We start from the raw sequence: 12,505 nt of genomic DNA on the forward strand, positions 1-12,505 counted from the left end.
AATATCACATTCAATCTGTAATCCTAGATTGCTATACTATGAGACTGAGGGAGGTATAGTAATGTAAAACGAATACCCAGCTATATAGAAGAGATATACAAGAAATCCAAAATATATAGGTTGGGATCTAAACCCAAAAAATGATAAAAACTGTTGCAATTTCGTTGACAATTCGTAGAAATTTTATCCATATTTTGAATTTGCTTTTTCTTAAACTCAACCAATTTATTCTATGATTTTGGCATTTTGCAAATCAGGTCCGTGGATACGTCCAATAAACATTAGTAACCGTGTACTATGTCGGATGATCTAAGACTGTGATGAAGAGTAAAAAATCTTGTTCAGAAGATCCATGCATTGATACTCTAAATTTTACACTAAGATTTTTTATATTCGATATACTAGTATACTACCAAATTTTATAATAAAAATATGTCTCGGCAAAGATGATAAAATTACCGTTGGTTATACGCTTCAGATACATCCAACCGTCAAGTCTGTCATACAGACGAGAAGAGTGGAGTATAATTGTCGGATGCTGCTTCAACCTTCAAGTGCGCATGCCTAAAGCCAAACACTTTTGTCTGACTCCCAACACTATCATTTTCTGTCCTGTTGTTTCGAGCAAACAGGCCAGCCATTAGCATTTTAATTTTGGGGCCAAACTTTTTGTTATACTTGGGAGTATGAAAAGATGCTCAAAATGCTACGCATGTTTTTCTTCATTGAAACTTGAAAAAAGTGGCAAAAAGATTCCATCTTTCCGCTTCTTTTAAACAAAGGAAAAGTGGATAAAAAGAAAAAAAAAGAGGAATTTAAAAGATTAGAGGATGTTTGGTTGGAAACTACACTTTACCACAGTTTACCATATTTAAGATTAGTTAATCAATTTGGTAAGTGTTTAACCATAGTTAATAAAATTCTCTTCTAACAAATTGGGTCTCACGTGTCAATAACTTAAAAAAATATGGTAAAGTTTCCTTAGGCTTAGGCTTAGTAAGTTATGACTAAGAATTTATTCACCTCACCTTAAACAAAGTGTAACAACTTTTGTTGGCAAGTGATGAAAAGTGTAACCGGAACCAAACAACCCTTAAAATCCATTGGAAAATTTCCCAACATGATCTTTTGGAACATAGAAATGACTTCCCCAAAATCCTTTAAAATTCCTATTGCTCATTGTGTAGGAATTTTGAAAGAAAACATGAGACTAGACCTCATGCTACTCCTCGATTTTCATTAGCACGTTTTTCAAACTGTTAAACGGTGCATTTTACGTAAAAATTTTTTATATAAAGTTGTTTAAAAAATCTAATAAATATATTCATCAATTCTTTTACATATTAGTACTTAATTAATCATATACTAATCACACTTATCGTTTTACGTGTAGTTAATTAGCCGTTTCAAAAGTTTTAGTGCGGCTAATTAGCCGTTTCTAAAAACTAAAAAGAACGCAGCCTTAAAGTTCCTTTGATTTTCCGATGGTGCTACTAATAAACAATACTTTTTTGCAAAATCCTATAAATTAATAAATTTATTTCCTATAATATTTGTTATAGCATGACATCATGTTCCTACGATTTTTCTATTTTCGTGTTTTCAGAGCCCTCAAACTAAAGAAACATTCCAAAAGGAAAAAATCCGGAGCTAATCTCTCAAGAGATTAAAAAAGTCCTTCAGAGTAGCTCCTTTAAGTGCATTACCATCAGTTATTGGAATGCTAAATAAGCTTATAAGCACTGTTCAATGTCTTACTACATTGTCAGTAATTTGAAACAGACCTTCTCAATGTCTTACAAATTAGATGCCTGTTGTCACTAATGTGATGTCTATGTTCCTAATCTTCAATCAGAAACCGTGGCTGGCCGTCACTTGAACCCAAAAGTCCTCGGATAATTGTCTAACTAGCATCACTAAGCTGACCTATCATCCAAACAAAATCTGAGCAACTAAAACAGAACCATAAATCCTAATCAAACTGTCAGTAACATCAAGTTCTTGCACAGTTGAGTTGAGACTTGGAGAGCTCTTCAGAGCCCCAGCAGTATGTAGTAGACCAATGTGATGGGGAGAGCAATCAGCATCCCGAATATCACGCTGCAGAACAAGAGTTCATGGTCATGTCAGATACAAAATCATGAGCATACAATTATGGTTAATGGTAGTGTTATGGACTCTGCCTTTGTGGATGATAAATCATGAGTAAAATGGCTTTCTTAGTCTAAAACAATATGATTAGGAATCATCAAAAGCTGCAAGATGCGCCCCTTTTCAGAAAATTCAGTGCATGGCATATGTGATACAATGGAAAAGGGAACCGGGAAACAGGGCGAGAGATTTCTGGGTATAAAAGAAAAGAAACCTCAAAATGGGGACATTTTTCCAATACTGAAAAAGAAAAGATGGTAAAGAGATCATACGCTGTGCTCAGAATGTTAGGATGAACATTGTACTCCTTGGCAAACACAAAGGGCACGATTCCTTGAGGAAGAGCGGCCTGAGAATTCAATGACAATTGTTGAGTTACGATAGATTCTTTTGCAGTTAAGGATGCATTTTGGTGCAGAAGCCTGAACTTGCAGCTTACCTGAACAATGGCAATGTGCAGAAGCACCCCGCGAAGTCCGACGGCGATGGAGGCGGCAGCCATGACGGCCGGACCCACGAGGAACCTGACGGCCATGGCATACGAAGCAAGGGAGTTCCCACAGGCAATGATCCGTGGCTGCAATGCCATGAACAATCCTGCAAAAACCAAAACACAATTCAGTTATTTGCAGTCCTACATGGAACGCATGTAAAATTACAGCAATTTATCATATGTATCAGAGATGAACAAACAAACCTAGGCTGAACATGGCCATTCCAAGCCCTGCATCTGACAGGATCGAAATCGACCGGGCGATGATGGCTGGCATCTCAATCCCCCACCTGAATTACATCACATTGTTCACAAGATCAACAAACATGCAGCAAACAGAGATGGCTAATGATGAACATGTCAATGTGAAAATTGTGAGTAAAATGTTTGCTTAATTAACCTGTAGGAGACGAGGGACCAGATGACACCAAGGAGGCTGGAGTAAGTGTTGGGGTTCCTGATCAGCTTCCTCCAAACCATGATCAGGATGAGCCTCGTCATCACGCTCGCCGGCGGCATCGCCGCCGCCATCCCCTCGCCGTCGTCCTTTGGCCGGAGCTGCGCCGTCGAGTTGGACCCCAGCTTGGACAGCGTCGGCCCGTCCTTCTCGTTCTTGTTCCCGAAACTGTACTCATCATAGGCCTGAGCTCCTGTGCATCCATCAAAGAACATTCTCTTTTGTCAAATCAGTAGTTTACTGTTAAGATTTTGTCTTAACAGTACAATTCAACTCTGCATATCCATCTATACTTAGCAGTTAACAGTCAATGTCACTGTTAAGATCAGAAAAGTAACAATTCAAGAAAGTAAGTTTGTGAAAAAAAAATCACTTCAAGAATGTAGTATTAAATATGTATGCGCTGTCGAGTTCTCCAAACAACGAGCAGACTAGTGTGATCTGGACCGTTGATTCTACTGATCGGATGGTCAAGAGCACAAGACAAGAGTGATTAATTGCGCAGAAGCAAACAACAGTGTAATACACGCGGGCAAACAAAAAGGGAAGTCAAAGTGCACGAAAAGATGATCCAAAAAGGTGTCGTCACCTTTGGCGTCGCCGTGGTCGGCGCCACCACCGCCGAAGACGTGCACCGCGCCAGCTGCTGCTGCGGCGGCGCGCTCCGACACCGGCGAGGCGCTTGAGCTCCACACGAACATGTGCAGGTCCTTCCTCTTCCCCACCACCGGCTGCGGCGAGTGGCCCCCGCCACCGGCGGCGCCCTTCTCCTCGTCGCCCTGCTTGCCGTTGCCGACGATGTTGAAGAACTCGGCGTGGTTGAAGCTGGAGCCACGCGGCGTCGGGTTCCGCGACGACTGCAGCGAGTAAATCTCGACGCCGGAGAGGTTGGAGACGCGCGGCTGCATGGACTGCGAGTGTGACTGCGTCCCGTGCGAGCACGCCGCCTCGGAGCGCGAGCTCGTCGACTTGCGCACGGTGACCCGCATCCTGCCATCGTCCCCGACCTCCGCCTCCGCCTGCAGCTCCGCGGCTCCACCACCGCCGCCGGCGAGCGAGACGACGTCGGAATCCACCCGGAAGGAGACGATGGAGGCGGCGGTGTCCGGGAACTGCTCCATGACAAGAAGCCGCGCGCCGCGGTACTCGAAGAGGAACAGCATGAGCGTGTACCAGATGATGCACTGGAGCACGACGATCTGCACCATGAGGCTGCCGGAGTCGACGTCGGCGGCGGCGGCGTACATCCCCTTGAGCAGCGGGATGCCCATGACGAGGGTGTTGGGGAGGGTGGAGAGGGAGAAGAGGGTGATGAGCCAGTCGAGTGACCCGCGCGCGGAGAGGCGGCACCAGAGGGCGAGGAGGGCGAGGACGATGAGCTTCTGGAGCGTGTCGGCGGCGAGGAAGCGGAGGTTCATGGCGAAGGGGTTGTTGGTGGAGATGAAGTGGAAGGAGAGGAGCGGGACGGCGAAGAGCGCGACGAAGCGGTTGATGCCGGAGCACTGGTCCGGGGAGAAGATGCGCCACCACCGGACGGAGGCGTACGCCAGCGTCATCGCCACGTACAGCGGCACCACCGCCGTCAGGACGTGGTACAGGTCCACCACCGTGATCATGGCTGCCGATGCAAGAGGCTTCTTCTTGTTCTTGGTAGAGGCACACGAACTCCTTCAACAAGGAGGAGGAGAATAGGAGATGGAGGTGAGCTGCAATGGAGAAACGAGCATAAAGAGGGGTTGAAGAAAAAGAGAAGGGGGGAGACACAGATGAGGCAAGAGGGTCAGGCGAGAGGCAATGCAGGTTGTGCAGCTTTGGGCAAAAGCAGCAGCAGCGAGCAGCGGAGCTAGCATGGCGAGCTGCAAGGTCACTGGGCAACACTAGCAGCAGCAGCAGCTAGCATGGTGGCTCGTCTGGGTTGGGAGAATGATGGTCCTGACTTTGGCTTTGTTCAGCTCAGCGTAAAGCTTAAATTTTGGTTGAAATTAGAGATGATGTGACTGAAAAGTTATATGTGTATGACAATTTGATGTGATGGAAAAAGACTGAAGTTTGGATCTAAACTTAGCCTTTGTGCAGTTTGTAGTTAGACCACCGACATATAGTTGTGTCACTGATATGTGGCCCCCACATGGTACAACTACAAACTGCAAAGTCAGGGATCTGTTTTCCGGTTGGGAGTAACCCTCGGTCCAAAAAGAAAAATATTATGCATACGGTCTACTAACTGTTTGAGTCTGACTCACGTTATGACTTTTAACGATTATAAACATATGAACATGTTATTTTTCGATTATCTATAATTATATATATCTAGTTATACATGAGTTATACTACAAAATCATATACAAGATTTATAAAACCGTGCGTTTATCGCAACATCACGTAAGATAACTTTCTTACTTTTTAAAACCAATATATATTACATGCTAACCGTTAACTCATAGGGAGCCAAAACATGGTAAATACGTATAGCGTGGTTCAGGTTTACGGCCAGAATTTGATTTTTTTTTTTTTAACGAAGAGGGTAGGGAGCATGCAGTAGGGAGCAATGCTGCAGCGCGTAAAAGCAGGGAAAGAAAAGGAGTACTCTCTCCTTCTCATAAAAAATCAATTTAGTACTAGATGTGATATATTTAGATATAGCTCTGTCCAGATTTATTGTATTAGAATCTGTCACATTCAGTGCTAGGCCCGAGTTTAGTTTCAAAATTTTTCTTCAAACATCCACTTTTTCATCACATCAAAACTTCCGTACACATACAAACTTCCAACTTTGCCTTGGGCTATGTTTAGTTCACGCTGAAGTTTGGAAGTTTGGTTGAAATTGGAACGATGTGACTGAAAAGTTGTGTGTGTATGAAAGGTCTGATGTCATGGAAAGTTGAAAGTTTGGAAAAAAAAACTTTAGAACTAAACAGGGCTAGGCTATGTTTAGCTCACGTCAAAATTAGAAGTTTGGTTGAAATTGGAACGACGTGACAGAAAATTTGAAAGTTTGTGTGTGTAGAAAAGTTTTGATGTGATAGAAAAGTTGAAAGTTTGAAGAAAAAGTTTGGAACTAAACAAGGGCTAAACTTTTAATTTTGATGTGAACTAAACACACCCTAGATTTATCTATTTATTTATTTATTTATTTTGGAATGGAGGGAGTAGAGTAGAGTACGAGTAGTACGCTGAGTTACTGCGGCCGGTTGGCGTAATGGCGGACAAGAAAGACGGGGCCGGCGGGAGCATGCCTATGCGTTGGGAGGCGCGACCGGCTCAGCAGCTGAGCCTGAGCTGAAGAAGAAATTGTCCCTAGCTGCTACTGTAGGAGTAGTAGCTGCGTGCGACTCATCATGTGTGGGAGAATCCTATAACTTTATGCAGTGTAGTGTTGGACTTTCGGGCTTGCTACCTCTGCCTGGGGCACACTTGCTGTTACACTGTGCATTCGCACGTCCATGCTGGTTCACGGTACACCACTGTGCATACTCCAGTGTATCGTTGTTACAAATGTGATATTTGCTAGTAGAATGGCGACGGCCAGTCCAGTCTGCAGTAGTACTCCAGTAGACTAGTAGTACAGCACAACATTGCTCTACGGCCAACTCTGCATTGCGCAGCAGCACATGTGCAGAGTTTGTGCTGCTGCTGTGGTGCATTGCAACTCATTGCGTCACTCTCGTTCAGCTACCTCTCCAGTCTTGCAGCATCGCGTTGCGTGCTGCCTTCCTCCCTGTCTCGTACGGTACGCGGTCGGCGGAACGAGCAGAAAACGTATACTCCCCCTACATGTACGTGTACCGTACTCCACTGGAAGATGATGATCGTGTGCAACGTTGTAACGTGCATGACGATGACGACGCATGGCAGAGTATCTACAACATGATTTGATTCCCAACTCTACGTCCTCATTCTCGGGTCCAAGCTTGACCTGCGTACAGGCATCTCTACCTGCCACTGTAGCTGAGAGTACAATCCCCCATAACCCATTTTTATTTTGCTTTCTTGCAAATCACCTTTATTAGATCAATCTAATCCCTCAATGCGGCAAAAAAGCAAAGGATCAAAATGATACTAATACACCGCACGCAAATTTCAGACATCTGCAAACCAATTCCATAACGTATCAAAAACAAAACATATGCCTCTCTAATACATGCAAACCATTGATATTCCTTCTATAGTGTAAAAAAAATTACTGTAAAAATGAAGTACTGCTACGACTAGTGTAACGAGAAATAAAAGATTTCTTTTACCCATCCCACATTCCAATACGTTCGCTCGCGTTTTCTTGTGAGACGGGAGATGGGTTACGTCAGGGTCTTTGACCTGGAACAGCTATCTGTCTGTTGTGCCACCAGAGTACAGATCCTGTGATCAAACGCATTGGAGCCCAACCCTTCACACTTCCTTTCCAACCCAACCCTTCACTACCTTTCCTAGCCTGCTCTCTCCCTCCATGTCTGTCAATGCTGCGTTGCCATTTGCACCAATACTCATCATGAATGGATCCTTGGGTCAAGAGGTAATGCTGAACAGTAAAAATGGCTGACTACTTGTTCATAATGTAAGCGTTTCCCCAGTATTGACTTAATCTTTCTGCATCTTGGCTGGCCTCTCCTTATGCGATCCTGTATGGTACAAAAGTAGGAAAAACGAGCAGGCCTCAATCTACTATCGTACCCAACTTTGCAATTGGAAATATTGCTAGCTAATCGAATTTGTGTTGCTCAAACTACTTCCATGTTTGAATGAACAACGAAATGTTTTGAATGAGGAAGTAGGAGCATTATCCATGTCAGGTCAGAAGATTTATACTAAAAGCTAGAAGGAATGCATCTTAAAAAACATAAGGGAATTTACCTGCATATCTCCTTTTCTTGTTAGCTCTTCTTCTTTTGCGCTCAGCTTGTGTAAGTTCTGCTTCTTCTTTAACATCACCTTTTCCTTCAAAAATTTCTTCAGGAGCAAGCATTGCAGCATCTGAAACAGCTACAGGTGCAATCTGCAAAAAGAGAGAGAAATCATGACATGAAATGCTCAACCGTATAAACATCATGGAGAAATGAAGGATTTTATTTACCTCCTCCATTGCTAGAGCTGGTACATTTGCTTGTATAGACATATCTTCAATGACCTGAAAAGTGAATATTTACCTTGTTAGTTAACTTCGCTGAAAGAAATTACAAATTTAAGTAAAATATCTGGTCACTATTCCATACCGGCTTTGGAGCAAAGTGGAAATGAGATAGTGCATCCAACTTCAAGCATATTCTCTTAAATAAGGTCTTTGCCTAAGTGGAAACAGAAGTTAGGTCAATGCAGCAAGCCTCTAATATCATCACAGGGGAAAAAAATATGCATAAAGCACCAATGAAATGGTGGGAACAAATTTATAAAGACCACCAAGTTGATAATGGTACCTCAAAAAATTACAGTTTTAAAAATCTCTGAGTATGACGCTATGACCCATTTGCATGCTTATTGCTACATAGTTAGTACTAAGTTAACAACATTGTGATCACAAGTAATCACTTATCTATTTTTCAAAAGAAAATGATGTCTGCTTCTACCATAAAAAAAACAAACTTTAATCAATTGCATGATCATGAGGTACAGCATTATCAATTCCTTTCAAAAGATCTTTCTCAAAGACATTGCAAGTATCTTTGCCACCATCACCACACAGAGAGGAAAATATTGAATAAAGTAGCAACACTAGCAATCAAGACATGCATTGATACAAGATTTTTTTTTTTTTGCGTGTGTGTGTGTGTGTGGGGTGGGGGAAGGTCATAATAGAATGACATGTATTCAATGAGAAGAACTCAAGATTTCCTCTTTGACATGTAGGATTTCTTCTTTTTGCAGCTTGCTTTTAACTAAAAAACAAATGACATGCAATCACACAGCAATTAAACAAAAGAAAAAAAATGTCCTTAACAATAGAAACTGTACAACCTTAGTCCCATGAAAGCCAATAGTCATATTATAATAGAAAGCGATTAAACTCACCTCGTTCTTAAGTTCATCTGAAATAGAAAGTGGTGCAGGTGCAAGGCCAGCTTTTTGCGCATAATCATCCTGTACAAACACAAACACCAGCCCTCAATAAATCATCATTAAACTGATCTTAAGTAGCAACTTCTTTGAATATAAAAAAATAAAAGCTGTATTCTGATAGTGCAAACCTCATATAGTTCAGCAAGACCCTTCTTGCTCTTACTTTCATCCTGTTGAAATAATATTGATAACGGTAAGACAACAAATACATGATTAGTTATTGTTATCATCAATGAGTTATGTTATTGGACAAGATTAAAAGTATACCAGATCCTTTTGTTCCTTTGGGGATTTAAATTGCAAGGGAGAAGGCTTTTCAACATCGTCAAAATGACCCTACAGGGAATCAACAAGTAAAGCTCCCTCAGTATAAGTAGCACAAGGCCACAAAGTTAACCAAGTTGCAAAACTGCCCATTATGCCATGTCGAAAAAGGAAACAACACACATACCTCTATTATTCTTTTCTTTATCATCTCTTCAAGAGAAGCAGTGACTTCCTCAGTGATTACTGGGGCAGGTCTTACATTGTGCTCAAAATCAAGGTCCACTTCTAGAGCACTATTTTTGGGTCTGCTGGAAGCATTAACCTACAAGAAAATTTCAAGTGGTTTCTTTACCATGAACTGATGATTTAATAGCAGAACAGTTCAAAGTTAAAACTTTGTTTTGTTCTAGAAACTAATGAATGGATAAACATATTATATATTACCTCTCCCTGCATGGTCCACGTACTAGGTTCAAGATTAGCTTTCTCCATTTCCTCTATTTTAGCATGCATCTTCAGGCGCGCCTTCTCGTGAGTTGACAAACCCTGTTCATCCTGCAGAATTGGAAGAATATGTTGATAATATACATGTGCCTCACTTGTTTATATTGAAGTAATTAAGTCTAGTACTTGACTAACATTTCCATCATCATTTTTGTCATCAACTTCTGGTTTATCTGGTTCATCCTTGAATTGAACTTTCTTGGAGCCACCTTTCTTCCTTACTTTTTGGTCATCCGCTTCCTGAAAAAAATCCTTATACCTGGAAAAATCATCTTTCCTGGTCAAAGCATAATACTATAAATGCACAAATATTAAATACAACCGAAGTCTGGGCATAACGATTAAGCTTTGCTGAGTCAATACAACATATGGAAACTTCTGTAAAGGCTCCACTGGACAAATACAAGGCAGGAAAGAATGATGTAATGCATTTATGTGCATGGTGAGATCTTGGAATTGTCTAATCAGATCACTTATCCTTCCAGGGGCATTTGCAGTGGCTAAGAAGTAGACAGAACTTGGCTCAGTTTTGCCTAGGTTATATATATGCTAAAAAGCTGTGTTTTTAGGGTGATATTGTGTGTCTTAACCTTTTTGTACATGACATATAAACTTGTAGGTATCCTTTGCTATTATTCTATGAGTTATGTGAACATGGCAGTTTTTTTTCACAGCATTCTATTCCCACATGGCCACACATGTGGTTATACCTATATTTTAATATTCAACAGACTTCTTCTTTGACTTATGCCTAATCTAATTGTTATTCATAAATCCAATTTCTTGTGCTATCATCATTTTTTTAACAATTTACGTGAAAATGTAATATGTTTGTCTTACATACTTAATGTTTGCTAATTTAATTGAGTCCACTCCATGCCATTATTTGGAGCCAATTGTTTTCCTACTCCATTTGCCTCTGTATGCCCTTTTCTGAGCTGTTGGTCTCATGAAAAGCTAGCCATCATCTAATAAGTAAGTTTGACAATTAACTTAAACAGGTCAAATTATGTGCCGAGCATGAAAATGATAAAATAGGAAAAGGTTGTGAAGAATTATTCAAGTGATTCTACAATTCAAATTTATAAATGACAACCATTTCCATTTCTACGAATATCATACCGATCTTCACAAAAGCAATTAAAATGTAGTTAAAACCATCTGATATCCCAGTATTTAATCACTTAAAGATAAAAATAGTGTGCGAAAGCATTCTGTGATTCTGTCAATCATGATATGAGCATTTTCAGAAAATAGCATAAAGGCTTACATTATATCTCCAACTGCACCCTCTTCTTCTTCTTCTTCATCGTCGAAGTCTTCCAACTACATTACAAAATACGATACTTAAGAATCACATTTAGCAAGCATGCATCTTGCATTAAACCATACCCAATGCTAGCTCCCAATATAAGCCTATTAGCTCAAGCAGGAAACTGTTTTAGAACTTACTCCATATGCTCAATTTCCTGAGGTAATGCAAATACTTTCTCTTTTGCGACTACAGAAATTCTGGTGTCTACTCCTGAAATACTACTAGATCAGTGGTTCTATATATCAATCTTCTTTACGATAGCTAATACTGGTCTCAGAATTTAACAAGAGATGTGATTACGAAATGCTTACATCCAAGTGCTCATCGTCATCTTCTTCATCCTCATCAAGATACTCCTCGTCCTCCGAATCACTATCTTCTTCCATCCAGTTCTCTGTTTTCTTCTTCTTCTTCCCTTGCTTGGCACCCCCACCATATTCCGCCTCCTCCCCCTTTACCATGAACTTATCGAGATCCTTTATCTTGAAGAACTCGTCCTCCACTTCATTCCCTGCTTCACCCTCCAATCCTAATTCTTCCTTTTCCTCCTCCTCTGATTCCTCTTCATCATCTACATCGTCCAACTCCTCCAATTCTTCGTCACCTTCACCATCCTCCTCCTCCTCTGACTTCTCTTCGGCATCAGCGGACTTCGATTCCGTACGAGGCGGCGGCTGAGACGGGGGTTGCTGCTCGAGGCGGCGGAGCTGGCGGCGCAGGTGGGGGATGAGAGGGCGGGAGAGCAGCTCAATCTGGGACCAAATCTGCTCGGCGTCGAAGGCGGGGCCTGCGAGGAGGTTGGAGAGCGGGGGCGGCTGCGCGGGGGAGAAGGGGACGAGCGAGGCGTAGAGGTGCTTGGAGGCCTCACGGGCGGCGGCGGCGAGGTCGGCGGAGGGGGAGAGGTAGAGGGCCGGGTCGGCGTCGCGCAGCCGCCGCAGCGCCGCCTCGCCCTTCTCCGCGTCGAGCGGCTCGTCCAAATCCATCGCCATTGCTGGGTGGGAAGAATCGGCGGAGGTTGAGACGGCGGAGAGGGGATGGGGGAGGAGAGGAGGCAGAGCGGAGAAGAGGGGCTAGCTAGGGTTTAACACTTCACTGAAAGGAGGAAATCAGGAGGTATATGATTTGTGTTTCTCTTTTAAATTCATGATTATCTTGAAATTTTGATTCGAACCATCGTAATTATAATTATTGCAGTTCAATTGAAGTTATATTTTCAAATAAATTTTAGCTACTAAAAGTTATTATATTTTGATACGAGAGAATATTTTTT

At 42.0% G+C, this 12,505-nt stretch overlaps 2 protein-coding genes across 2 annotated transcripts; both read right to left on the bottom strand.

Moving 5' to 3' along the window:
• Positions 1-1,636: 1,636 nt before the first annotated feature.
• On the bottom strand, positions 1,637-4,936 carry LOC4349716 (probable auxin efflux carrier component 1b). Its single transcript, NM_001423148.1, has 6 exons — positions 3,691-4,936; positions 3,045-3,294; positions 2,849-2,934; positions 2,591-2,748; positions 2,424-2,500; positions 1,637-2,100 (listed from the first exon to the last, which is right to left on the bottom strand). The coding sequence occupies exons 1-6, from the start codon at positions 4,715-4,717 to the stop codon at positions 2,034-2,036; spliced, it is 1,665 nt and encodes a 554-aa protein (NP_001410077.1). The 5' UTR covers positions 4,718-4,936; the 3' UTR covers positions 1,637-2,033.
• A 2,250-nt stretch (positions 4,937-7,186) lies between these two features.
• LOC4349717 (U3 small nucleolar ribonucleoprotein protein MPP10) lies at positions 7,187-12,343 on the bottom strand. The gene is made up of 12 exons (NM_001423149.1): positions 11,547-12,343; positions 11,191-11,246; positions 10,056-10,179; positions 9,861-9,971; positions 9,601-9,738; positions 9,417-9,485; positions 9,278-9,319; positions 9,102-9,170; positions 8,309-8,380; positions 8,170-8,223; positions 7,950-8,091; positions 7,187-7,717 (listed from the first exon to the last, which is right to left on the bottom strand). The coding sequence occupies exons 1-12, from the start codon at positions 12,222-12,224 to the stop codon at positions 7,677-7,679; spliced, it is 1,596 nt and encodes a 531-aa protein (NP_001410078.1). The 5' UTR covers positions 12,225-12,343; the 3' UTR covers positions 7,187-7,676.
• Between the last annotated feature and the right edge of the window lie 162 nt (positions 12,344-12,505).

The sequence above is a fragment of the Oryza sativa genome, chromosome 11 (assembly GCF_034140825.1).
Source record: "Oryza sativa Japonica Group chromosome 11, ASM3414082v1".
Lineage (NCBI taxonomy): Eukaryota > Viridiplantae > Streptophyta > Magnoliopsida > Poales > Poaceae > Oryza > Oryza sativa.